Genomic DNA, 27,681 nt, shown 5'->3' with positions numbered 1-27,681 from the left:
CAGGGGACACAGCATTGCTTAACGGTAGCTTGCAACTGCACTCTTCACTGCCGTGGTCCGACATGTATCAAATTCTTGATCCTTGCCATCTGCTATTGCTACGTTTATCAAGCAGCTAGCTCAGCGTTTCCACTGGCAACATTTATCCGCTGTAAGTAACATTTCACACAGCTCTGCTGTGAAGAACGCAGGTGGATGTCGTTGTAACACTGCATGAACAGGGACTTTTTATTTCAGCGACAGCGAACACAATACATGGCCTTTCACTTACTATTACTCTCAGTTAAAGTAATTTAGCTACCCCTTATAGCTTTTACTGTTCTGTTACTGTGGCAACATGCTGGCACCGGGAGACTAAATTGGAAATCCTATGACGAAGGGACGACACCCCATACTCTTTCTCTTATTGGCTAGGACTTGTTACCTTCGGCGTTTGGGTTGGTAAGATGTAGGCAGGAGGAGCTTAGGTGATAATTGGTTAGGATTGGGGTAAGATTATCAGGGTAAGATAATCAGAGGCAGGGTTGGACGAGTCACCTCTTCACCATTGTAGGACTGATAAATTCATCTCTTACAACCAACCCGCTCTACGTCACATATTAGGGTTCAGGTTACCCACAAGAACATCTTCTTTAAAGGGGGGCTGGTGGCTTTTTACAAGTGAGAAAAATCAAGCTGATGTCGTAAAGATCAAAATCCAAATTCAAATCGAATGTGGATTTGGAAAATGTAATCATAAGGATGACATATAGACGGACAAAGACTTCATACCAAGGACATGGTTCAGAGTTTGCACTAGTGGAGGAATCTGGAGCACCAGGAAGAAACCCACAGGAGCAGAGTTGAGAAGACAGAACATGTAAGAGAGTGACCAAGGCTGAAAATCACAATCACCAGGGCCCCCTCTCTCTTTGAGACGACAGTGCTAATGAGCTACTGAGCCTCCTGAAACTTTATCAGTTCACTCAAACATTCTGAGGCTGTTTGCCAAAGATAAAATTGGAAGTTGGGAGAAACCAGCTTAGTCGTCCAAGTGCTTTCATTTTCATCAGAGAAGAAAATGGATTTGCGTGGTGTCAGGTCTGTTTTACCATACATATCAAGCTAAGAGCAATCTTCTATTTGGTTTTCTTCTATTCAGCCGTAAACACTGCTTGGTGGATTGGAAGGAGTTGATTATTTCAAGTATGGGTATGTACTGTGTGCCATTTCTTTTGGCTGTGACAGACCCTCATATTCCTCTTGCCTGCTGTGACTCACAAGGCCTTTGGGCTGGCCTTGTTTTCCGGTCTATGACTATCTGTGGATTTCCCTTGCACTGCCCTGTCTATCATCTATCCATCCTGAGTTGGTAGATGTGATTGGACCAAAAAACACTATGTTTGGAAAAAGAGTTAATGTAGTGAAAGTACTGAAATGTATGCAACGTGCATCATCATTTGGGTGCTATCTATGCAATAAGTTCTTTTAAGTCACTCTTGCATGTGTTGTACCTACAGAAGCATTAACATTAAGACCTTCAGATAGCCTGTGATTCGTCAGCACACACCCAAGCATTTCATTTGATATCTGTTACATGATTTAGCAGCTCTGATGACATTAGGATCCAATGTCGTACTGGCTGCATTGGACGATTAAAGAGTTTCTCACCGGGGTATTAGGCCAGATACAGGATATCCTCACCTCTCTATGCTGCTCACCAGGTCTTCATTCCATTGTGGCAGGTTTAGCAGATACCTGAACTAAGCTTTGAGGACCTATGAAATTTTTACAGCAGCCGATGAGTTGCCAGATACATTACACAACAGATGCCTGTCTTCAGCACTCACAGCTTGACATAAAATCATGAACCAGAGGCGTGACAAGCTGTTTCTGTTCCCACGTTCACACTTTGATTCCCTGTTTTAAGATTCTAAGAGGTGGAAAATGAAACTTGGTTGAAGAATGCAATTGTAACTTGATGAGGAACACGATAGGCTTTAATCTGAAGCTCGCAGGACGAACATGCTAAGGGTTGAGACAGGTCCTCTGAGGACACGCTGTGTGCCTGTGTCCTCACATTTGGAAGAGACTTTGACAACCCGTGGCATTTAAATCCTGGTGCACACTAACTTTGTGCCAGGTCCCGGAATTAGCTTAGGTGATGAGTCTCCCTCAACCAGAATAGCAAGCATTAGATGATATAGTTAGTCGCTGTTCATTTCTAATAGAGGTCCTTGGCAACAACATGCAACATAACAGCAGCTATATAAACTTCTCTAACGTAAATGTTTTCAGGTTACAGCCGTGGTTCCATCTGAGCCAGACATTGCAGCAAATAAGTTAGAGGCTGAAGCTTGTGATCAGATTTTTGCTTGTTTTGAATTCTTATGTCATTCAGAAAGCTTTCTCAACACCAGCTTTTGATATGTCACTGAGCAGGGCGTCTGACCCCTATTTCAAGTGTTCTAGTAGCACTGTTCTCTAGAAAGCAGTGAAGGAGCGAAGGACTGTTTGTACTGGGCTGCTTCAAGGTGTGATACTGCATAAATGTGTGAATGTGAATCAGGCTGGTACTAGAATAAGGCTTGCACACTCAGTCACTTTTGTCTGGATAGATGGAGTCTTAAGAAACAACATAAGATGGGGGATTTTGGGGGATTTTCTTTTGTTCCAAAGGGAGCATATTGAATTTTGATGAGTTTGCACCCTCCAAACAATGTTTTCATTCTCATTCCAGAATAGATTTGTGGCAATTTCCAGCTAACCACCAAAACAAACTTGAAAGTCTCTGAAATATAGTTGTTTATATGTAGCATTTATAACAAGTGTGCTTACAATGAAACTTTGCTTTACTTTGTCTTCCAGGGTTCTAAGCGCCTTCTGAGATCAAATGAATATGTCCTCCCACCCAGTGGACTGATGGAGACAGATCTGGAGCTTACATTCTCACTACAGGCAAGTACTCTTCACATTATATTGTGAATTCTCACACTGACACAGCAGTTTCTTGACAGACAGATTGTGTTGAAGCCTTAATCTACACTTTAACCCCCAGTAAAAGTGTTAAGTTTAAAATATCTGTGTGTGTTTAAACATGTGTTTACAGTATTTTGTATGGATTAAATCAGACTCTGGTAGTTGATATAAGCCCGTTCCATCGTTCATGTTTTTTTGTGGTCAGAGGAGGTGTTCAGCTCTTGTTGTGTGGGGACAGAAACTGCTGTTGCTTCTGCTGTTGAAGACAGTGCAACCTTACTCCGCGTAGAAATGAATCATCGCTAGAGTAACTGAAGCAGAAACATTTGACAACAGAATGTTTCAGGTTTGAAATAATGGACTCTGCGTGCATACTTACTATTTGTCAACTGGAATAGCTAGGCAGCTATAGAGGTTAACTAAGTTGTGGCGAACAGAAAAGTTTAAATTTGACCAAAAAGTACACACTCTTTGCAGAAATCTGAAACAGAAAGGCCCAGCTAAAATCGCGCTGCTGCTGAGTAAAGCTTGGAAAATGCCAGGGTAGTCTTAGACATGGATATTGCAGTAGTGAAACAACTTGTGAAACTTGATCTTAAAAGCTAATATTGTGTGAAGACTATAGACCAAGAAGGCAAGAAAAGTCAACGTGAAGATCAAGTTCTGGCAGTTACAGACAATGTGACTCCAGAGGCTTATAAAAAGAGCAAATGTAAGGATGACACCTGAAGTGAGTCTTGAATTTAGCCACAGTCCAGCAGACAGACCACAGATTTTGCAGAATCTAACACCCACCATGTTGCTTCATTTCTTGCTTGAATGCATCATTCACACACATCTTTAAATGCGACGAAGGAAAGGCCTGAATACCAAGATAAACAGTTAATGCATGCAATCTTGTTTTATTATTTCAGATGTATGGTTAAAAAAAAGTAATTTGCAAGAAATAAAAGGTGAATACAGACACACTTTCTTCTGTTATTGCACATGACAGGTCCGCATTGAAGAATTTGTTTACTTATGGAGTAACAAGAACAATGTGTTGAAATATCTGCACGTTGGTTTTCATGAATATAGTATAATGGGATCTGTATTGTTTAGCTGACCTTATTTTTTCGTTATTTTCAGTACCCCCATTTTCTGAAGCGGGATGCCAACAGACTGCAGATTATGCTGCAGAGGAGGAAACGCTACAAGAATCGAACCATCCTGGGCTACAAAACTTTGGCTGTGGGAGTTATCAATATGGCTGAGGTACGTCGATTCTTTTCATGTTTCATCGTCAGACGTTTAATTTCTCATGAGAAACATGTCATTTTTCTCTGAGCTTGTGATTGCATTCTGCTCTTTCCTGACAGTGATTGACATGGCCATTACAGTCTGTGTACCATGTCTTGATTGCCAGAAAGAGGGCCCTCCTGTGTTACACATCATTTCAGATGATTCACGCTCATCACACATACTGCTGTGTGAGATTATGGGCCATCTGGAGCTGGCATCATATGCACTTTTCAGGAGCGCGCTCAGCTATGCTATGCAGAAATAATGGACTGGGAGCTGATTTAAAGTCCCTTGTTGATGTTTGTTTGATGTAGACTTATCCATGCAGCGGCGACTTTCTGTTACGTCAAGCTGTACATATGTATGTTTGGCCACCAATGTTATTTTTTTATACTACTCTCCTTGCTTACTGATGCCTCTTGTCGCTGTGGAGATCACACATTGAAACTGGCTGCTGTTAGTTTTGTCACTCTGTGGGTCATTGACTTGACACTGTGCAGAACCAGCATGGTCCAGTGTTTTAACATCGAACAGCGGGCCATTTCTGATAGCAGTAATGGAATGGATTACAGTAGACGAGGGGTGGGAAATTGGGCTTCATATAGCAGATCCAGATCAATTAAAATGCCTTGCTGAGGATGTAATTAGACAAAGATTTAGACGTAGGTGTTGGGCGTCACACGGGTAACATTTCTAATTACAGCAGCTGATGCACCCATTAATGCTCAGCAAAAGTTACTCTCCACTAGTAGCCTCAGGACAGGAATTGAGTGACATCTAAAACAAGACTAATGCATTATTGCATTTTAAAACACCGCTCACTTGGTGCTTGCTGCAGTGAAACAACCCACAGACTTCCATGAATAAAGCTAGATTGGCCATTATTGGATCCTGTTGGGTAATTATGTTGTCATCTGCTGTAGAGTAAACTCTCTCGTGCCCTAATTCTGATTCTACTGGGGCATTATGTGGGAGGAAGTCACTTATTGGACTTTGCATGCAACGTTCAAGTGCACCCCTGCCAGTGTTTGTGCAAAATGAGCCTACTCCCTGTACAGCCATTCATCAAGCGAAATACTGAAAGTACCCCCTGGATAGAGCTTAGAATGGAAGCTCATCCTTTCTCATCTGATTCAAAACGGTTTGTGCAAACTGTGTTATACTGTTTGATTGGATGATATGAGCAAATTGGCTCGGCTCATTTAGACACTCAGAATGGCAAAGCAGCATTGTGCTAATGAAGGATTTATTTAAAGATGGCATAGCTGTCAGCTTGTAATCAGTCTGTAAATCTCTGCAAGCATAAAGTAGTGTAACAGAAGCCAACTCAATTTCTGTTGGATCAGTATTGGCTCAGTAAAGACAGAGATAAAATTCTTCTATCCTGCCTGCCTGTCTGTTGAGGAAATTTTATTTGTTCCCTGCTGCTTCGACAGGGCTCCACAAAGTGATTGATAGACACAGGAATTGTACGAGACATGAAGGCATCTCAGCTGAAAAAGGACTTGATGTTAAGGCGGATGAAATCCATATGTATTTATTCTAGACAAGGTTATCTTATCAGGAACATTGCAGGGGAGGAATAAGATTAAACAAATGTAAATATTTTATTTGAGAGGATTCTTACAATTGTTGTCCGACCTCTTTTGTTAATCTTCCTATGTCCAGGTGATGCAACACCCGACAGACGGGGGACAGATTCTGGGTCTCCATAGCAACGTGAAGGAGGCGCCAGTGCGTGTGGCGGAGATCAGCGTGTACTCTCTGTCCAGCCAGCCCATCGACCACGAGGATGGTAGCAGCCAGGCTGGCCGCAAGACCAAAACCTCAGGTGGGCACGACCGTCTCCTGTCCCCCTACGTGGGTCTGTTAGACAACCCTGTCCTCATGCTGCCCGACCAAGCCCTGTCTGTAATTTCAGCCTTCACCCAGCAGCCAGCCCTCCCTGCCCAGGCCTCTCTCTTCCCTCCTTCCACATGGCTCCTATTTCCCAACCCAAGGACAGAATAAGCTCTATTAATCCCAAGGCAGCCTATGGCCAAAGATATGTTATTCTCTTCAGCTATGGTTGTAATGTTGATTTGAGAGTTGAACAGATTTAGGGCCTATTACCTTACAGTGTTCTAATTCTGGATGGGGAGAGATATTGGGCCCTGCTCGGACTCCACGCCTTCATCCTGCTATGCTGATCCCTTGCTGTTCTGGATGTTATTAAGGAGGCTGTTCAAACATAACAGATGAGCTCATGCACCAAGTATTAAACTAGTGTCACTCCGAGGGAAAGAAAGATGTTTATCGTTCTCCTCTCTGCAGTCATCCTTAATAACATCCATCCCATCAAAGAACATAGAACAGGCTTTTTCAAAGTCTGAATTAGCTGTTAAAAACAAAATCCTCCATTACCTGATCTATCTTCAGCTGTCAAACACACAGTAAAATCTGCCTTAGGAATGCGGCTGTTCAAACCACTGAAATCTGCCATTAAACAAAAGAATGATAGTAAAAATGTTTCAGCCCCGAAAAAAAAAAGTCATTAAAACTTCAATCAGAACGTGAGACATGGGTCACAAAAGACCTCTGCAATCTAATTTGCATATAATAAGAGTTTCATTACATTTCAGCGAACATATTTAACGTTTAATTGTGTATAGAAAATGTTTTAGCATTACCATATATTTAGTTCATTATTCCTGCCAAGTAGTCAAAACAGTTTGTTGCTGAAGAACTGTGTGAAGAGGACAGGAAATTAAGAAACATTATCCAACCAAGATGGAAACTTGTCTTTGGTTTCCACCTGATAGTTGTGAAGAATACACAATATACTTAAAGCATCATTTACACGACGATAGAATTATACTGTTTTGTATGTTTAACATCTTTTGCTTTCCAATGGCAGCATAAGAACAACATTTACTGAAGTAGTGGATTTCATTTTGATTAATTTCTTGCTGAATAGCCTCCTACAGGAAATCTTTATTCCAAAAAAAGCAAAATTGGTTTTTATGCTCCATGTAAACACCATTTTTCTTAGTTCACGTTTAAGAAGATGTGTCTTTGGGAAGCTCGGAAATTTGAGTCTGTACAACTGTAATACTTTTTCCTGATATCAGTCAGAATTGTCAACTTGTCAAACTTCGTTTACATCTTCATTGTGACATTGCCTACGCTCTAAGAGATTTCCATCAGGAGAGGGGGATTTGATTTTCCTTAACCAATCACTAGAGACCAACTTATCCACTGAATCTAACATCATTTTAAGTTGACACTGATGCATAGCCATGCCAACATAATAGTTCTGCCAGGGTTCGAGGAGGTTAGCAGCGCGAAGTAAGCAGAACAGCATCAATAGCAGCATCTATCTTGTCTATCTTGCCACTATTATTTTTACTCCTCCTTGGTTCTGGTGCACAGCATGACAACGGCAGCCGTCCCACAGTTAGTCCCCCGTGGTGCTCATGGGATCGTCTGCTTTTTCAGACGAGAAACCGGTGGTTGGTGTCATGATGCCAGACGAATCTGTCCACACGGTGGAGTGGGTGGATTCAAAGGCCAGGACCCAGGCATGTAATGCTGCCAAATAAAATGCCAGACACATTTTCCTCTATTTTGATGTTTTTTTCTGTGTGTGTGTTTCTGTGCTTGTCTGTCTTAGACCGCTCCCCAGACATGGATAACTATTCTGAGGAGGACGATGACAGCTACTCGTCAGAGCAGGAAGCCAGTGATGACGCAGTCCATGGTCAGGTCAGTGCCAGAAAATGCTGCGCTGCAGACAAATAACTAAATAACTGCAATAACTAGAGAAATTAAACAGATATAAGAAGTTCAATAAATAACAAGTGTTATTAATGCTGTTAATGCGGTTGTGGCTCAGGCAGTAGAGCGGGTCGTTCACTAATCAGAGGGTCAGTGACTCCTCTGTTTGCGTGTGTGAGAGAGAATGGGCCATGTGCTGTAAAGCACTTTAAGTGGTTGGTGGACGACAAAAGCGCAATGTGAATGCAGTCCATGTTAATAATGTTATGTAAGAGGAATTTCAGTAGCAGATTTAGCCAGAAGCAATTGTCCTTCCAGAATAATTTGTTGGTGTGAGAATGTATTTTCTGCATTTAACTTAAATTTATGCAGGCAGAATGTAGAGGCACTTTGATGTTGAGGATTCAGACATTTCATCCATCCTCTCTGTATTTCAGGATCTTTATGATGAAGACGACGAAGTCAGGAAGCCGAAGAAACCCCGGAGGAAAATGATCCGAACCACCTCCATGACCAGAGTTAGTTGCCTCCGTGTGGAGTTTTTGCTCGCCAATCATTGACTATGAGAATAACCTAAGACCCGTGTTTGCTGCTGTACAAGCTTTTAAGGGAAAGCACACACACCGTGTTCCATTTGTTCAAGCCATTAAGATGTTGCGGATGAGCATGTAAATGAATGCTGTGGGTTCACTGGACTGATTTTAATGGTCTTTACATAGAGTGGCTGTGAATGAGTAATCCAGTGGACAGTTACTGGGAGAACTGATAAGCCAGAGCCCAGCTGTCATGCATATTTAATCGTGACAGATATTTCCTTTTCAGGGGGTTCTGTTTCTCATAAATGCATGTTTTTTTCTGTTACAGCAACCTAACTTCAAGCAGAAGTTTGTGGCCTTGCTGAAGAGGTTCAAGGTAACAGATGAGGTGAGTGTGAAAAGAATAATTGCCTTTTGTGTTGATTGACACCCAGGAGACCATGGTCAATGTCAAAGCAAACAATGTGGTGAATTTTGATTCACCCACCTGGAGTTCCTCAGTCCTTTTGTGATGAAGCTTTAGTAAGTCAGCTGTGAAACGTATCAGTTATAACGCTGCCCTCGGGGCAGTAAAAAATAATTTCAGTATTGACTGTGTTAACAGCATAATGCTACATCACTGCTAATGTGCTCCTGACCAGAGGAGAATCGCCTGCAAAGAAATCACTGCCACAACAGAGGTACAAGCATCATTATGGTGCTAGGCTGCATTACCTCTGTGCTCATGGATGTATGATTCATACATTTCCATTAGCAGCGACTCGTATGCAGAATCCATTAAGGACCTTATTCTCTACCACTTAATCTAATGATAAACGTAGGCTTGTACGCTTGTCCTACTTAGGTCTGTGTTTTTCTTCTCTCAAGTCCCTTTGAATTTCTGTGGATTCTACATAATAGCCTGTAATCTGGTCATCAGCAGGATGTTGACCATTTGTGGGTAACAACCCCTAGCTGTCCATTAGTGCATCATCTGTGTTAGGCCATTATAATGTTAATAATTACTATTGAACTGTGAAATCCATGTGAGTAATTGAGATATCCATTGCATTGCATTGCATTTATGTTTCCCCTTTTCCTCACCCTTTCTGACATCAAAAACAGTCCAGAGAGTACATCAACAAAGATGTATAGGAGATTAGGTTCTATTTTTAACTATGCAGGATTTCAGACTCATTGGGGATTTGCTCTACCTTTTCACTTGTTCCTTTACTGTTACATGTAACTTCAAAAAATGGGACCAAGAGACTTGTGTGAGTGATTTTACCTGGTCATGCTTGCAAGAGCCTATCTTGTGCTTTGCTGCATGGTTCGGGAAGCTCCAGGTGGCCTGATGATCTTTTATCACATTCTCCGTCTCTAATCCCTTCCTTGTGGCTGGGCAGTGTGCAGGGCTACAGCTCTATAAATACATAGCCAGGAGGAGGTGAGGGGACAGACTGTGTTTATCTGCTCCCTGCCAGCTTCTGCACTTACGGAGTGGCATTAATCACCTGATTAGTCCACAAGCCTGCCTGTGTGCAGTTCCTATGATATACATCCCCACTGTGCAGCTGGCAAATCAAGGCTCGGCACCTTAGCTCTCTTCTAGCACCCACTTACCTTCTAATTGGCCTGCTTAGGACCAAGGCAGGGATGTATTTATAGCATAGATTTTCTCATTTTACAGCCGTCAGTCTTCTGGTTCATTCTTTGAGCCCCATAAACCCAGCTGTGAAAGTGATTAGCTAATGCGCCAGTCTGGTCACCAGTCACTCCCTACACTTATTTAATCCATGTCCATATTACAAATCCCTGATTACTGTGTGCTGATGTGTTGACGATGTGTCTGTCCTGTGCGGCAGGTCCTGGACTCTGACCCAGTTGACCAGACGCAGGAGGTGGAGGAGGATCTGGACTTACTCTACGACAGTCTGGAAGTGTACAACCAGAGCGACAGTGGGCCGGAGATGGAGGACAACGAGAGTGTCCTGAGCACGCCCAAGCCCAAACTCAAGTCTGTATATTTCTAGATATTTATTTAAATGTATTTCTCTGCCCAACCTACAGTATCCGGTGTGTGGTATATGGTTTATTTTGTTAGTTTTCTCCAATTCAAATCTTTGTTTCTGTTTTTAGGCCGTTTTTTGAAGGCATGTCTCACTCCAGCTCCCAGACAGAAATTGGAAGCATACACAGCCAAAAAAGTCAGCAGAGAGAGCTGTCATGTCCTGTAAGTTGATCACCAGTCGCTGTTTTAACAAACCCATCTGATGCCTTTGAGCCCTGCTGTTTATCTCTTCTGCCTCTCAATTGTGGGAGAGGTTCTTTTTGTAAACAGTGTTACGTAAAAGAATTGCCCCAAGACACTGTTTAAATGTCTGGCAGTCCTCCGTGCTTGTTGTGGTTCAGGGATTCCCAAAGACCATAATACTACAGGCAAGCTATTCCGAGCATGAGTGCAATGCAGCCCACCAGCTTCCACCCCAGCAGAATCAGATGGGGGCCTGCAGTCCTTACCCTCTTCACCCCTACAGCCCTCCAGTATTTATAGGGAATGACACCGAATGACCTCTCCACCACCATCAACACACGCACACACACATTCACAGACACAAATATGCTCCTGTGCTCAGAGAGAAGATTGGACGGAGCAACTTCTAAACTCCTACTCAGAGATTTATGGCCCATTGGAAACAACAAGGGCAGAGAAAGAGAGGGAGAGACATGTTGAGTCTGATGGCGAGAGAGGGAGTGCTGTTTATAAATATCTGGGAATCCATTTTAGCCTGTAATAAAACAGCCCGGAGCGTTTCAGACTGCCATAGCCCTCCATTTTGCTCAATAAATGTCTCCAGTCGAACTTCATAAACACATCTTGCAGGCAAAATGGAAAGCCTTTGATCTAATATTACAATGAATTGAACTAGATGTTGCAAGATGCACTTAAACACTTTTAGTCAAGCAAACTTGAACATGTAAGTGTCAGTTAGTCTTTTGGGGTTTATATATCTGAAGGCAGCTGTTATGAAACAAAGAAGCTTTTAGAGATATTTATACTCGCCAGCTCTGCTGCTGTCTGTGGAGCCGCCACTGTGAAATTGGTCAGTTACACATCCTAAAAGTGGTCAGTCTTTACCTAACCATATGGAGCAGAGCACTGTCATTTGGATCTGTGAGATTTTGTCATTTATATTCTCTGGAGAAATGACCTCCATGGTTAAAGTGGTGTGATGTGTGTGTTTACCCTGCAGATTGGAGACTTTCTGACTGTGGACAGATGTAAAGTGCAAGGGGCCCGGTATCAAGATGACAGCATCACAGATACAACCGTTGGGGTATGTTTTCAGAACAGCAGTAGCCATACTTGACTTTTTTTATCCTGAGCATCTCTTTCTCAGATTTTTCTTCTCCAACCCCGTCCCCTCTCCACTAGAGAGCCCTTTCCTCGCGTGGTTCTTCAGCTGTTTTCCAATAGAAAGCAAAGAGGAGAGAGAATGCAAGGGCAGGCAAACCAAACAGCACAGTCATCTGTTACGGATCGGTAGAGCAGACAAGGCAGCCCCATGCTGGACAGCTCCTGACTAATGAGGATCGAAAGGGGTTGGGTCACTCTAACCTTGTTCCCCTAACCCCCAGCTCCCCCTCTGAGCGCCGGGCTGCCGGCTCGGAGCATCGTTCCACTAAACCAGTTCGAACAGAATATCTAAACTGCAGGAACAGTGTTTTCCCCCACCACCTGCTAAGAGACCATGACTTTTTATCTCGTCTGTCATGGTGGGATCGCATCATTTTCTCCAACCCCAACAGCGAAGCTCAATTCCTCACCACAGCAGCACCTCTCTGCCTCCCTCCTCACCTCAACTCTTTCAACTCTTGTTCTTAAAATGCTGGGCTGCGGATGCGCCACACACAAAAACACAGAAAGCATACAGAGTGTAGCTGAAGCCTGAGAGAGAAACTGGTGTAGTTTGATGGGTCGTGACAGTGCCTGTGTTGTATGATAAACATCAGCATTGTCCTCTTACAGCCCTCTTGGCTCATCTTTGCTCCCCCCCTTTTGGTTCAGGAGCCAGAGCCTGATGACAGCGGGCCAGGGCCGGGGGAGGTGAGCAGCTGGGATGTCAACACTGAACGGATGACCAGCACTGTTGGCAAGCTCTGCAAGACAGAGTCCCAAAACCACATGTCTCCAAGGTACACTGCAGATCACTACATCTGGAAACACACCCACAAGATCGGGTTATGTCATCATGTATGCGCTGAGGTTACTTTAGATTTTTATCTGTTTTAATGTGTAATCTGTTTCCTCAACAGTTTCTTATGAAAAGTTTTATTAACTTCTGAGTGTACTTGACTTGCACTGTACCTTGCACCGCGTGTCATGTATTTTGAGCTCCTCGTGTTTCATCCCTTCCTCAGTAAAGTGGAGAACAGGCTGCAGAGGCGTCCTCGCAGCACCTCCATGAAAGACAGACAGAACTCCAAGGCCCAGAGCGACAGGACCAGCAGCATGGAGAGCGAGTGCTCCCCAGACTCGCGACTCATAGCACAGGTGAGCGACTCACAGATGTGTCATAAGGGGTATGTAACATCAAGCTGCAGGAGTGTTCTTTCCTTGTTTTATTGGAAATATGCAGGCTTGTGTCAGTCTCAGACTCTCTGCTTCTCATTTGTCTCAAAGGTTCCCAGGAAGTCTGTGTATGACCAGCTGAACCAGATTCTCATTTCTGATGAGCGCCTGCCGGAGAGCATCATCCTCATCAACACCATGGAGTGGCAAGGACAGGTGTGTGTTTTTCTACACATACACTTGAATCATACTTATCTTCATTGCTTCACATGTACAGTAGAAACTTTTGGGTCATGCAGAATAGCGCATACTTGCTAGCCAAGCTACAAGCATTTCCAGACATTATCATAAAAAGACTGAAATCCGAAAAGATGGAGAGTACACACTGTGTACCCCTGCTTTATTTCCATTAACTCATCGTGTCCCTCTCATGTGTGTTTCTGTGCAGTATGTAGCTGAGTTGCTCCATGAACAGGCCCAGCCCATTGTGTCCACCTGCTCTGCTGCCGATGTTCAGGCCGCCTTCAACACCATCGTTACTCGCATCCAGAGATTGTGAGTCGCATACATATATACACGTATCCCGGAGCAGCCCTCGCCGAACTGTGCATGTTTGTGGTGCCTCGCTGTCAGAGAATTCCAAGACGCCATCGCTCACGCTGCTGAAGCGCTCTCTGTCCGTGAACCCATTCTATCAGAATGCGTCTGTTTTCTCATGAAAAGCTGAAGTTTCTCTCTTTCTTGGATCCATCTGCTCGGCTGCCATCTCCTCAGGAAGTCAAATCAGTGGGAGACGAGGCTGTCTCGCTCCGCTCTGCTGCTGCTGCTGCTTCTTTTAACCCAGCCGAACTGCAACTTTTCCACTCTTTACACACCTGCTCCTCAGTCAACCTGCTAACTCCAGCTGGGCGTTAACATGTGTTGTTGCTGCTTTAGCTGGCTGCAGGGTTTTTTCTCCAATGTTGTCCTTAAGAACACAAAGACATTTTAAACCCCACATATGTTAACGTCCTGTTCTGTTATTAGAGCTCTTAATGGTTGGCTTTGAAGCTACAGAGTTAGCTACAAAGTCTTTAAGTCAGTCCTTAAAATGACTTAAATATCTTATAGCATATGATTACTTTTAAGACATCAAACGTGAATCATTTTAGGGTTTAAAACGTATTAATCAACCCCATGAAACTGAGTGGAGTTTCAGTCTTCTATTTTCAGACCCATTTTAAAGATTATGTTCGTCATTGTATGCTTAGGATCTAAAAGCTGTTGCAATATTTGGTTTAACTTTAGAATGACTTGCAGATACTTGCAAGCACCTGGTATTGCAAATTATATCATATGACATAATCTGGCTTTCAAAACAAAGGTAAGACCGGTTTTAAACCAAGAAAAACCCTGCTGAGAGATGCATCTTTTTCTCAGGCAGCCAGAAAATACACACCCTCCCTGACCCACATCTTTTCTGATTCGGAACTGCCTTTCTCTCAATGATTCATTCCTTCTCTCTTTATGTTAACCCTCGCAGCTGTAACTGCAACGCACAGACACCCCCAACGATGAAGGTGGCGGTGGCAGGCGACCAGAGTTACCTCAGCACCATCCTGAGGTTCTTTGTGGAGCAGCTGGCCAACAAGACACCTGACTGGCTCAGTTACATACGCTTCCTGGTCATCCCTATAGGTAAATGATCCAAGATTAGTCCAAACCAGCATATGCAGCATGCTTGTAGAACTTTTTTTATACAGAAAGTTTTTCTCTGCACTCCTGCACAGGCTCTCATCCCCTGGCAAAGTATGTGGCCTCGTTTGACAGCAGGTTCAACAGCATCTTTATGGACACTGCATGGAGGGAGCTGTTCTGCAGGACGGAACGGCCCGCCTCAGGTAGGATGCATAGCTCTGGTGTCTGGCTACAAAGCATGTGTGCGTGTCTAATGTTCAGCCAACTTGAAAGGGAAAGAAATGAGGTCATAGCATGGGTCAGGGGCTGATGGATGGGAAGAAGAGATTTCATCCAGAAGAAAAAGACAGCTACAGTCTGCTTTGGTGGAGCGAATGGCTCTACATCACGGCACCACTCCTCCCTGTAAACTGTCTGCTACACCAGCAGGCAGAATTCTGTCTCAGATGTTTACAAAAAGGTTAGGTTACAAAATTGATTGTGGTATCGATAGTCGTTTCTTGTTCAAACATCACCATGAGATCACATGTCCCGTTCTGTGGTTTTTCTTCTCTTTCTGTGTATCTCTTATGGCTTTAGCTTCAAAGCTTATTACCATTTGCCACAGCCAGTAAAATATTAGAACATGGGATTAATCCAAGAGGCAGAAACATTTTCCATTATTAATCTGTTTATTTTAGGACTATTTTGTAAAACAAAAGCTCTTTTTCGGTGAGGTTTGCATTTATTTTTACACCCACTTGCAGTTTGTAAGTCTTACAATTGTTTGCTCACACGCACATCCGTGCTTAAGCTCCTGTTCCCATCCTTTTCATCAATTCTCACTTGCTGTGCCCAAACAAGTCTGATAATCCTCACCCATCCCTCACCTATTTACACACTTAATTTACACCCCATAGGTGCAAGAGTCACAGTTCATGTTGAGTCATCTCAGAAGGGGTTCCAAGCAAAAAATAAAAGATGTAAAAAAAAAAAAAAAAAAGAGGTGTTAGGTCCTTATTTACCTTATTTCTTATATCCTTGACATTAGCTGTCATTACAACACAAAAGGCTGTGTTCAGACAGGATCTGGCTGTTTTTTTTCACAAGGACAGTTTAAGATGCAAAGAGGCCATAGGTCAAAATAAACTGACATTAAACATCAGCATGTTTCCACATTTCACTGTATGCCTGGCTGCATGTTGCCCACAGGCCTACTGTTTGACACACAATTCATCTTGTGTGTCGTATGGCTGACTTCACCCACGTTTTAATGACATTTTACACTCAGCACCCCCCCAACTCCTTAATTCGGCAGAATGAAAATGATTAATGCACAGTCTTCCAGCGATCTGCTCGATGTGAAAATTGGGTTTGCTTCAGTTGTCTCGCAGCTTGTTAGTCAGACGTGGAACAGGAGAGGCATGTTGTTAACAACCTGTCTCTCTGCTCTCTGCAGATAACATAGATGTAGCAGGGCGAGTCGTTCAGTATCTGGCCGGTGCCAACGTGTCTCACCAGTTCCCCATCTCAGAGGCCATGCTCACCTACAAACAGAAGAGGTAAAGTCTCTCATTACTTAAGCTTGAGTGTGCTCATGTCCTGCATATATCTGTGTGTGCACGCATGTATGTTTTTGTGCTTCTTTTGCACGCCTGTGTTGGAATGGTGTCTTACTTAGAACACTGACTGTTCAGTAAATGTTCATTAAACATGAGTCCCACAACAAATATGGCTGATCATCACTTAAACTGCATGAGGAAGATGTTTGAATGCATACGCATGCAAGCAGGCACACATATTCAACACACACGTTGCTGTGATGTGTGATGATAATGATCCTCAGATCAGCTGTTAGTGTAGTCGCATGGCTGATTATTAAATGTGATTGAGCGAGGGTACAACGTTCAGATCAGTGCAGGCCAGTCGTGTCACAAACACACACATAGACGCACACACATACACACACACATACACACACAGACACACTCTAAACAGACAGCCAGTTGCATCTCTGTGCATTTGATTGTTTCTGAGGTTTGAACCAACCCTTCCCATCTTTGTACGAGTGGCATCCTATTGGTCAGAAGGTACTAAATACAACACAGTTTTAACACTGTTGCATTCCTGTTTCCCCCTTTCCCCTTTGATTTGCATTCAAGGAAAAGGAGTTTGTATTTTGATTTTTACATCAGGTATCTAATTCAACTCTTCTTTTGTTTTGCCCTCCTTATTTTCTCTCCATCATTTGGTTTGAGTTCCTTGCTGTGTCTTAACATTTCCCTTTTCACATTGATACTCACTGTACCTTCACTTTGCACTCTCTCCTGACGTGTGTCTTTGGTTTGGTGTGACTCTGATTCTAACTCTGTCCTCTGTGTTTTTGCTGTGAAGATTTGCCTAACAACCTTTAAAACAACCCTAGATGTTGACAGTATGTGTAATGATTTTCTGGCTCCTGCATCCAGCAGGATCAGTGCCACAAGCAATGTTAAATAATTAGAAGTCATTAAAAATGACCACCAAATCAAACCAGTAAAATATTTGATTCAGCCTTTATGTAGATTTGAAAGTGATCTGAGGACATGTATTGGTTTTCTCTTGGAGTGGCTCTATAATTATGAACTTTCACTCAATATTATCGACTACTTTGACTGCCACAAGGCCAAAGAAATGTTTCACTATCACTCAAAAGAATTGGTAATACTAGTCTGATATTTCCCACTCATTCTGAACTGCATGAATACTGACTCTGAGAACATGTTTCTGCATGTCTGCAAATATGAATATAGCAAATTAAAGTACTATCAACATTATTAAGGATTGGCAGCTGAGCATCACATTCTTTGTGCCCCCATGCAGTTGTTATTTCTTGGAGTTAGAGCTGGTGATGCTACATGTGACGTGTAAACACACTTTTGATTGGACAGCGGTGTAGATGTTTCCTGCCGTGACTTTGTTAATACATCTTAATTTGATTCAGCAAATAACTAGTTTTAAGCCTGTGGTTGTTACTTGCAACTTTAGAAGGACTTAACCCACAAAGTTAGTCATGGGTATATGAACAATCTACACCGTACAGTCTGTGACATCACCGAAATATAATGAGATAATACAGCACTGACATTCAAGGTGGCAAGAATGCCGGAGACTGCGGTCCCGTATCAGTGCTGGAACGGGAGCCAGCAGCGTAGCCCGTCCTCCTTTGGGCTCGCTGTGGGTGGGATCTATTTTACAGGCTCGTGACAGACTGGCAGAGACTTGCCAGCTAGTTTAGGAGTTGCAGTTTGGTTGCTGCATATTAGAGGACATTTACAGAAAGGTAAAACTATCTCAGCTTTTCGCCCCCTGTCGGATCATTGGTTGCATTTTTGCTTGTTTTGAATCTTTTGTTGTGGCCTGTGTGTGGTAAACTTGAATTGACACTGACTGCCATCCTGTTTTGTTTAATCTTTGTATAGGTTTGTATTGCTGAGAGTAGTAGTGTAAAGTAGCTGCACGGTTAATACAGCTGGACCCAAGCAATCACTTTTAGTCCCTTGTATGAAAGTAGCTGTCTTATCCTAGCATCGGCTGATAAGAAAGACTCTTCTTTTGGTTGTAAGGAGCGGTCCTCTCATTCATCCCATTGTTACGTGACCCCAAGATGACCCCATTCCACCCGAGCCAGTCATGTGCCATTTCTGCTGCGATGGGACATGGTGCAGGCCATGCCACCGCCATCTTCCTTCCAGGACCATTGAGTGTTCATGTGCACCTCTGGAGTTTTGAAATGTCGAAACCCACCTGTGGTCATACTCACAGCCTGTTTACTCTCTGTCTGTTTGCAGCCCTGACGAGGACTCCTGTCAGAAATTTGTGCCATTTATTGGGGTAAGTATTGATTCCCTGATAGACAGAGTTGTTCATTCATCCTGTGTTATAGTTCCACACTGAAACCTTTTTTTTCTTGCAGGTTGTGAAAGTTGGGATTGTGGAGCAAAGCCTCTCAACTTCAGGTAAGGAAGGGCTTTTTTTTAAGGTGTGGTAGTACTTTGTCAGGATAGATAATGTTGATTCTATGTGCTGAGACAGAAATCTAATGAAACACAGATATTCATTTACTTGATCATGGCCAGAACTCATGTGATTTCACACAAGCAAGCAGCAGACTTTTTTTTACAGTGCTAAGCTTTACTCTGACACTTTGTGTATGAGACTTTTCTTTCCCCCCTGATTTGCAGTGGACTCAGATGATGCGATGGGGGGAAACGCAAGCATCCTGTCCTCCCCAACGCCCCCATCGGCTGGTCCGTACGGGAAGGAGATTGGGGGCACCCCCCCGCAGTCTCCCTCCGTGTCCACTGCCCTTTCTGGAGCTGGGTACGACAAGACACACATAATCATCAGGAACAAACCACATCCTGTTTTTTTCTTTATTTTTTCTGTATTTTAGTTGCAAAGTGATGTAGAAAAAAACAAACCCACCCATTTCTCTGTAGTGTTTCTGACTGTGCCTGTTTTCTTTGCAGTTCTCCGTGTTCGGGCAGCGAAGTGATGGGGCTCCAGGTGGACTACTGGACGTGGCAAGGCCCAGAGAAGAAGAAAGAGGGGGAGAAGAGAGACGTGGGACTGAAGAACACCCTGAAGAGTAATTTCCGCTCACTGCAAGTCAGCCGCCTGCCTTGTGGAGGGGAGCTCACCCCTCCACCCAGCATGGCCATGACTGTCGTCACCAAGGAGAAGAACAAGAAAGGTACGCTTTGGAAAGTGTGACTGACTCACGCACATAGAAAACAAAGTTGAAAAAAAAGGAACAAAATAGATGTAGCACATCCAGGGATACCGTCTTGTTTTATAACCCTAACCCATTCTTCCTTCTGGTCTAAATCTGGTGCCTAAATTACCCACAATACATCTAACTGCTAAAGGTTCAGTCAGATTCAGGTGTGCTATGCTAGTCGTGGCTAATGTGGCCTTGAGTTGCTAACCTCAAGCAAACATGAGGAGCAGGCTACAGGGTTTTGTTATGCACGAAAGACATAAATAATGCCTCAGCTCCCTCCCTGTTTCCCTCTCCAGTGATTTTTCTCAGCAAGAAGCCCAAGGAGAAAGAGCTGGACTCTAAGAGCCAAGTGATTGATGGTATCAGCAGGTTGATCTGCACAGCCAAGCACCAGCACACCATGCTGAGAGGTAAGGCCAATGTGCAGCTGAAGCTATGCTGCCATCTGGTGTTGATGTCAGGAACTTAAATAGGAACAGTGATGTAAACAAGGAATTGTGTGCTCTATAACAGCTGTCGGTGCAAACTGAAGCATCCATTACAACAACATGTGTTAACCATCGGCCTTTTTTCGTCCTTAGTCACTATTGACGGAGTGGAGTGGAATGATGTGAAGTTTTTCCAGCTCGCTGCCCAGTGGCCAACACATGTCAAGCACTTCCCAGTGGGAATCTTTGGTTACACTAAGCCCGTGTGACCCTGGCCACCATCCACCCAACCACCACCTGACTCTCCGCTGCACTTGTCTCACCGAGAGGCTACAGAGAATTAGAGGAAAAGCCAACGGGCCCCCGGCAGTAATAGTTTTCCTGTGGAAATCTGACTGACTCACAACCACGTGTTCAACACACAAATTTCATGTTGTCAATTTGATGTTTTTGATGTCGTTGGGTGTTGTTGTTGTTTTTTACACACTACAAAAAGAACAAGTACTATTTTGTAAGATTTGTGCTACCGCCTCGGAGGTATTTTGAGGTTTTTGACAATTTGCCACATTTCGACAATGGCAGCTGTGTTTGCACTTTGTTTTTGTTAACATTTTATTATTTCTGTGAAATCCTACATTTATTGTTACTCTATAGACAATGGAGGAGTGTGATGGTGATGTGCAGTGGCGTGTGTGAGATTGTTTGAGACCGTGTTTGTGTTTGTTGTTGAAAGTTGGAATATTGCTGTGAATCTAGATGGAATCCTTCTCTTCTAACTCAGTGCTCAGTTTTCTTACTCGTCCCTTTACTTTCTCAAAAAGTTGCATTCTTATAGAAAGGAACATAAGTTCTTTTTGCCTCGTTGCTTTCAAGCACACTGTGTACCTAAAGCAAATCAAAAAAGAAAAGAGGAAAAAAACTCAAGCAAGGTATTTTTGAAGGTAGCTATAATGAATGTAGCTATGACACATTTGTAACATGTGAGCAGTTCATCAAACCGGTTTGTTTTTGTGTCAGTGTTGGTGTACATTTGGACTGTACAGTAACACCCACGTAGAAGCAGGGTAACATGACACACGAAACAACATATTTCAACTATCAACAGCTGAATGCCAAATCAAGTTGTGACTGTATGAACTGTCTTATTGTTTCATGGTCCTCAGTTGTTTTTCACCGTTTCCCAGCTGCGTTTTCCACCCATGTTCTAATTGGGCCTCCTTGGAGAATTTTTAGGTTTTAACAGCATTCACTTGGTGAACATGGCCACTGTGTGTTCAGCTTGATGCAATGGCTTACCTGAGAAGACGTCTCGCAGATAATTTAGTAATTTAGAAAATACTGGATTTCTCCAGATGTTCAGTGATGTGCCAAAGTCAAGTTTGTTTTACAGTCTACCCACCAGAGCTCTTGGCTTGGCCAAACTGAAAACTCAAATCGTACATCTAATGCATTTGTGGTCCCTGTGGAGATCAGTATTAATATTACTGAGTTATTCATTAGTACAAATTTACCAGTTAGTGCGCCGCATTTGGCCAAATGTAAACCTGTTAAGCATTTACACGACGTGTGCACATTGTAACCAAGAAATTACCGTTGTGTCCTTTAATACAGCTTCACCGTGACTGGACATGCAAGTTGTAGCTAACCTAAAACACAGATAGGTTGGTCATTTAGCATTGTGTAGGACTTTAATGGGAGAAATACAGATGAGTGTGTCTGACTTGAAACATGCCTTGACAGTACTGTCAAGCGCAATGCAAGTATTGAATAGCTTTTAAAATAGGATGAAAAGTGTATGGAGTCTTGCCAGATGTCCAAGTCACTGCCTATGTGTGTCTGTGTAGGTGTGCTATATGTTTGATGGTACTCCCTGAATAGTGTTACGTGAAACTTTTGCAATAGGAAACCTTTGGACAAAGGGCCTTCTGTATGAGTTTGTTGTTGCTTTTTATAAAGTGAAGACTTACAAGCTTTGATAGGCTGGCTTTTTTAGTATTGTATAGAAATATATACAAGATGTATTATTGTGAATTGCAAATCCCCCCCCCCCTCCACTAAATTGAAAGCACAAATAGCTTACCTTTATTTCTTGACATAAATGCCAAATATATTTCCAGAATGCAAACACTATTAGTATGTAATTTCTCATACATTTCCCTCTCTTTGTAATGCACTTTCATGTGGTTTTATACACATTTTAACTCAAATTTGGACACACTTTGGTTTTGAGGTGAATTTGATAGAGGTGTTATATTTGAAATGTAAACCACTACCTATAGTCAAGAGAAGGCTGTTCTTTTTTTTCTTTTTAATCCCCAGAAATGACCCTTTTTCATTGGGATGTTGTGTTTATGTTGTTGGATTAAAGGCAGAGTGAGAAGGAGTTTCTTAAAAAGACTCATGTCATGTAGACTCATACAAAAACAAACCCTCTCAATCATCATTTCTGACCCACTAGAAGTGTGTGGCAGTGTGTGGCTCTGCAGAGACCCTGCCCTCCGCATCTCTTTTCTTATTCTGCTGTGTTCAGGACGTTTCTGGCTGTTAACCTTTGGGCAGTGGGTGTGGAGCCCCCAGCCAATAACAGCGTTCAGGGTGCGAAAGTGGGACTCTAAAAACGAAGCAACCAGGTGCCACATCGTAAACACACGTCCTTGGACGCTTCTGGTGCCATTGAGCCGGGGAGGGGCCAACTTCGAATGCTGTGTTTTGAAAAGTCCTACTCATTCTGCCTTTGTGCCCTGTGAGGTCTGAAAAACCACCACGGCTGTCTGTTCCTTAATGTTTTGCCACTTGATGTTGAAAAGCTTATTTTGCAGCTACAACCATACATGTCTGCCTGCGACGACAGTCGAGTTTTCTTGTCTCCTGCTTTTTGAAGGGTTCACTATCTTCTCTTAGTTGGGAGACCAACTGGCCCTTACTCATCTGTCACTTAGGGCTGTGAAGTGTTAGCCAGGGCAGAGTTGTTTGAGGGAATTTGTCATGTGACTTAGCCTTTTAAATGCAAAACGGGCATAATGACAAGTGTATTTCAATGTATTTGACCTCAAGTTTTTTTTTGTTCTTTTTTTTTTTTCGCCCTAAATCCAGAGGTAGCATGGGGGTGTTTTGCAAGACTGGATCAATGAGCAGGCATGCTCACTTTGGCACTGCAAAAAAATTAACTCTTAACACCAGTGTTAATGTTTTTCATTAATGGTCAAACTACAGTTACAACATGCCATCTCATTGCTCCTGTTACTTGAAATGCCACCCAGTGTCTTTGCACAAACCCTATTTTAAATGACATGACAGTATTTTTAAATTTACCACTAAAAATATGGGTTACTCTGCATGTTTTACTATAGATGTAAATATGTTTTGGATTTTTATATTGTTTTGTTTCTTTCCATGCTCTCACAAGCAGTGTGTTTAATAAAATTTTTAATCTTCTGTACAAACAGCTCCTCTTTATTCCCGTTTTCTCTCCAAACGATTGATTCCATTCCGTTGTAAGGACTACAATAATAATACAAGGTGATTACAAGCAGGACACAACAATCTCCAGTCCCAAACATGTCCAGACTCGTGTTGTGTTATTTAGCTGAGATTGCGGGCAGGTTGACGTAGCTCTTCATCGGAGGCAGTGGTTTAATCTTGCGTCCTGCCCAGCCTCCCTTCCTCTGCCACAAGCCGCTCGAAGGGCGATTGCCAAGCCAACGGTTGCGACCAGCTTTGCCAATGATCCGTTTGTTGTGGTCAATGTTGGACACTCGTCCCACCGTCACCATGCAGGTCTCATGCACCTGTGCATGTGTCGAGGAAACACACTCAGTTCAGAGCACAATAGGGTTTTAACACGTCAGGTGGAATGTGAATCCAGGTAAACTCACCTGAACCTGCTGCTTGGACGGAAGCTGAACGATCGCTGTTCCGTTGACTTTACGGAGCAAAACGCCGCTTGTACCTGCAAACCAAATGAATCGCAGCATTCAGTTTAGGCATTATTATGAAACAGATTTTACAGCAGCTATTAGCTTGTTCCACATGCGCAAAGCATTCAGATAACGTGAGACCAAACAATCTCATTAAACTAGATGATAAATTGAAACAGATATTCCATTAATCAGCACTGAAAATGATCGTTAGTTACAGCCCTAACTATACATGCACATACAGTCTAAACGTTCCTTCAATACAAGCAAACAATAGATTACCTGCAGCACGAATGTACTCAGATCCCTTCCCTGGTTGTATCTCCAGGTTGTTCACCAGCGTCCCCACAGGGAGAGCTCCCAGTGGGTATGCGTCACCCTCATTAGCTGAAACTGCAAAGTAAAGCAAAAGGATAATGTATACGTCTTAGTGAATGCAGATTGTTCAAAATCTACAAAATCTTTGCTTCCATCGTCTCAAGGGAGGCTTCATACCTGCCATGCGTCCAATAACTCCAGATGTTTTAATGATGTCTCCGGTCTGCATGTTCTCTGTGGCGATGATCCATCTTTTCCGGTTGCCTCCGGCTAACAGCGCAATGTCAGCAGACCTGTGGAGACAACGCACATTATGACGACCCACTGCGCGTTAAGAACCTTCAGCAGGCATGTAAACAAAGTCCTGCGTGGTGAGAGCCGACCTCACCTGCACGGGTCGTATCGCACTTCAACAACCTTCTCTTCAAAGGGCTGGGCCTCTCTGTTTGCCTCATAGTGCAGCCGCTGAAAGTCGATGCACCGGTATTTCTGTTTATGGCCGCCACCGATGCCATGTGTCCGAATCCTTCCTGTGTGGCGGAAAGAAAGACGAGCAGCTCGTTTCACTCGGCCGTTCACTCACCAGAAATGGTTGGAAAAATAAATAAATTTCCCCTGGTAAAATTTTCAGATGGCTTGTTTTGTTTAACCAACAGTCAGAAGACAGTGAGAGCAAATTCTCACAACTGAGAAGCTGGAATAATGTTACATTTTCTTTTTCTTAAAAAAAATTAATCCAATAATGGTTGTAGCTCTAATTCAAACCCTGCAGAGATTTGTGAAATATTTATTCTGTAGGACAATTTCACAGCTTTTCCTGTGTACCCACTACTGTACTGAGCAGGACATGCAGAACAATTTCAGACCCTTTCAAGTTTTCCACATTTTACTATGTTTCTTAAAATTGATTCAATTAATTTCATTTTGTCAATCTGCAAACATTTCTCCACACGGACAAAGCAAAAACAGATATTTGGAGTGATTCATAAATGTATCATCATATCGTTGGTCATTGGGATTCTACTACAACTTGACTGACAGCTGCCTGCAAGGCCTGACAGTTGATGGTGCATGTCAGAGTGAAAAGCAAGCCATGAGCTCCAGAGAAATGTCTGCAGACCTGTGAGACAGGATTGTGCCACGGGGAAGCTTACGAGATCATTTCTGAAGCACTGAAAGTGGACAGGAACGTGTTAGCCTCCATCATTCTCAAACAGAAGGAGTTTGAATCCACCAACAGTCTTCCCAGATCTGGCCGGCCGGCCAAGCTGAGGTGCAAAATCCTCTGGTCTGATCAAAGATTGAACTATGTTGCCGCAATTTCCAACAGTGTGTGGAGAAAAGCAGGCACTGAGCATCACCTCATTAATACCATCCAACACGGTGGCGGCAGCATCATGCTATCGGGATGTTTTTCTGTGACAGGGACTGGGCGACTAGTCAGGATAGAGGAAAAGATGGATGCAGAAAAAAAAACGATTTCCAGAGTGCTCAGGATCTCATGCTGGGGTGAAGGTTTACATTTCAATTAGACGCTTTGAAGCATAACGCCAAGAAAGAACAGGAGGGGCTTCAGGAAAACTCTGAGAGCCCTGGACCCAACAGAGCGTCTCTGGACAGATCTGAAAGTGGCTGTGCAGCGACGCTCCTCATCCAACCTGGTGGAACTCGAATGATTCTGACGAGAAGAGCAGGAAAAACTTCCAAAAGAAAGGAGCCGATCTTGTAGGATCATTTCCAATAAGACTTGAGGCTGTCATTGCTGCCAAAGGGGCTTTAACCAAGTACTAAGTGAAGGGTCTGAATACTTAAGGAAATGGGATATTTTAATCTTTATTTAAAAAGACAAAAAAACTTTGCCATTGTGAAGTGTTGTTTGTGAACTGATAAGAAAAAAATGAATCACGTTTAAAGTTAAATAACAAACTGTGGTAAACTTGAGAGGGTCTGAAAACTTTCAGTATGTTGTGTCACCTGACACAGTCTGACACAGTTTTACATCAGCAGTAACACAGACACCCTACAGACCCTACAGACTGTCTCAGGCTCTGTGCCACAGACAGCTTGCCTCTGTCCAGATCTGACAATGAAGACCAAAAGACTTGTTTTAAACCTAGACCTGCACATTAGAAGCCAACGTGAACCTGGACCCCCTCCAGCCATTTATCCCTCTCTTGTCATGACCACACTCCTCACCTGAGTGATCTCTGCCGCCTGTCTTCTTCATCCCTATAGGCCTGACGGTGTACCCCTCCCTCTGCTTCCAGTATGTCCTGTTCTGCTCCAGAGGGGCTGTGGTGAGGAAGCCTCTGCACTGTCCGACTGCACTGAGCGCCTGAGCTCCCAGCTTAGTCTGTGCGAATGCCTGCCAACACAAAAAAACACAATAGCGCTTGTTGGGTCGTTGTGATGATGCTCCAGATCTCCGGTGTGACTGACAGGTGGTGGGTGTTTACCTGCGAGGAGAGCAGAGCAGGCTGGGAGAGAGTCAGGGAGCGCAGAGCCCGAGTTAGACACGACACCGCCATCACAACAGCGTCCTCCTGTCAGAGCTGAGGAGCAGAGGAGCGGAGGAGAGGCAGTTTGACACCTGAGCCTTCAGCTGATCTCTACTTTTCACTACCTGGTGCGCCACATGAGCTTGACTGTATCCAATACAGTCTACAAATATCTCCGTCTTTAACCCAGCTTCTTAGTCCAACTTTTAACGAAGCCTAAATGAATCGACTCATCAGATGTTAACAAATAACTTCACTTGCTACGTTTCAAACAGTCTATTGTTGTATTTTTGGCTCGACTGTGCCGATGCTGTCATAACTTTGCAGTAACCTTAACAACCGGCAAGTCAACGTGAGCTATCGCTAGCTTAGCCTGAATCTACCAAGTGAGGTTAATCCGGCCCAGAAAATGCACGCGCCTTTTCTTTTCTGTTTTAGTACACTAAATCAAATTGATCGTCTATCTCATGTCCAGTTCGTGATATAATCCTGGGTAACAGTAACGTTAAACCAACCTTTATATTTGACTTATTTCATGCCAAGCCTCCCGTCAGCGTCCTTCACAGAGATGCACGCTGCGTCGCGTACTGATGACGTAGCACCAATCCTGGGAGCTTCTTTTTCTCCTTTATTTATCTCCTATATACCCTTATTTAGTTGGCAATTTATGATACATTCACCGCCCTCGTTAGCAGCTTTTATGATATGTATGTAACCTATAATACATCCAGTAACATTATCTTAATTTAACGTAGCTTGTTTCAATTTCGCCTCTAGGTGGCAGGATTGCTTTCTTTCATATTAATGTCACAGTGCGGATGTGGTCTCTCACCTGTTCCTGCCAGAGGTGAAATCCTTCACTGAAGTAAAAGTACTAATACCACACTGTAAAAATACTCTGTTACAAATGAAAGTCCTACATTGAAAATGTTACTGAAGTAAAAGTATATATAGTATGTGATATAAAATGTATTAAGTATGTATGATGTAAAAAGGTTACTGACATACTGCTATAT

At 43.2% G+C, this 27,681-nt stretch overlaps 2 protein-coding genes across 4 annotated transcripts in view; one reads left to right on the top strand and one right to left on the bottom strand.

The window, feature by feature from the left end:
• Positions 1 to 23,369, top strand: part of zmp:0000000755 (phosphofurin acidic cluster sorting protein 2) — a 47,977-nt gene extending 24,608 nt beyond the window's left edge. Inside the window, exons 3-25 of one of the 2 annotated variants that reach the window (XM_041947249.1) lie at positions 2,848 to 2,937; positions 4,087 to 4,212; positions 5,908 to 6,070; positions 7,892 to 7,983; positions 8,433 to 8,513; positions 8,860 to 8,919; positions 10,376 to 10,527; positions 10,650 to 10,743; positions 11,765 to 11,848; positions 12,580 to 12,707; positions 12,933 to 13,065; positions 13,195 to 13,299; positions 13,532 to 13,638; positions 14,606 to 14,760; positions 14,853 to 14,963; positions 16,199 to 16,301; positions 16,902 to 16,934; positions 18,570 to 18,612; positions 18,695 to 18,737; positions 18,963 to 19,101; positions 19,251 to 19,474; positions 19,801 to 19,914; positions 20,086 to 23,369. In XM_041947249.1, coding sequence (XP_041803183.1) covers positions 2,848 to 2,937; positions 4,087 to 4,212; positions 5,908 to 6,070; positions 7,892 to 7,983; positions 8,433 to 8,513; positions 8,860 to 8,919; positions 10,376 to 10,527; positions 10,650 to 10,743; positions 11,765 to 11,848; positions 12,580 to 12,707; positions 12,933 to 13,065; positions 13,195 to 13,299; positions 13,532 to 13,638; positions 14,606 to 14,760; positions 14,853 to 14,963; positions 16,199 to 16,301; positions 16,902 to 16,934; positions 18,570 to 18,612; positions 18,695 to 18,737; positions 18,963 to 19,101; positions 19,251 to 19,474; positions 19,801 to 19,914; positions 20,086 to 20,201 — 2,496 coding nt within the window. In that variant the 3' untranslated portion in view covers positions 20,202 to 23,369. The remainder of the gene's footprint in view (positions 1 to 2,847; positions 2,938 to 4,086; positions 4,213 to 5,907; positions 6,071 to 7,891; positions 7,984 to 8,432; positions 8,514 to 8,859; positions 8,920 to 10,375; positions 10,528 to 10,649; positions 10,744 to 11,764; positions 11,849 to 12,579; positions 12,708 to 12,932; positions 13,066 to 13,194; positions 13,300 to 13,531; positions 13,639 to 14,605; positions 14,761 to 14,852; positions 14,964 to 16,198; positions 16,302 to 16,901; positions 16,935 to 18,569; positions 18,613 to 18,694; positions 18,738 to 18,962; positions 19,102 to 19,250; positions 19,475 to 19,800; positions 19,915 to 20,085) is intronic. The other variant, XM_041947250.1, reaches the window with a different exon arrangement.
• Positions 22,488 to 27,264, bottom strand: mrpl2 (mitochondrial ribosomal protein L2). Of its 2 annotated transcripts, XM_041947251.1 has the most exons (8): positions 27,181 to 27,264; positions 26,624 to 26,719; positions 26,364 to 26,532; positions 24,556 to 24,697; positions 24,345 to 24,460; positions 24,132 to 24,242; positions 23,808 to 23,881; positions 23,327 to 23,720 (listed from the first exon to the last, which is right to left on the bottom strand). In XM_041947251.1, the coding sequence occupies exons 2-8, from the start codon at positions 26,693 to 26,695 to the stop codon at positions 23,511 to 23,513; spliced, it is 894 nt and encodes a 297-aa protein (XP_041803185.1). In that variant the 5' UTR covers positions 26,696 to 26,719; positions 27,181 to 27,264; the 3' UTR covers positions 23,327 to 23,510. The 2 variants fall into 2 exon arrangements, with proteins under 2 accessions (XP_041803186.1, XP_041803185.1); XM_041947252.1 differs by lacking the exon at positions 27,181 to 27,264 and having other exon boundaries at positions 22,488 to 23,720; positions 26,624 to 26,707.
• Positions 27,265 to 27,681: the final 417 nt, after the last annotated feature.

This window comes from Chelmon rostratus, chromosome 11 (assembly GCF_017976325.1).
Source record: "Chelmon rostratus isolate fCheRos1 chromosome 11, fCheRos1.pri, whole genome shotgun sequence".
Taxonomy (NCBI): Eukaryota; Metazoa; Chordata; class Actinopteri; order Chaetodontiformes; family Chaetodontidae; genus Chelmon; species Chelmon rostratus.
This window is presented reverse-complemented; position numbering and strand designations above follow the sequence as displayed.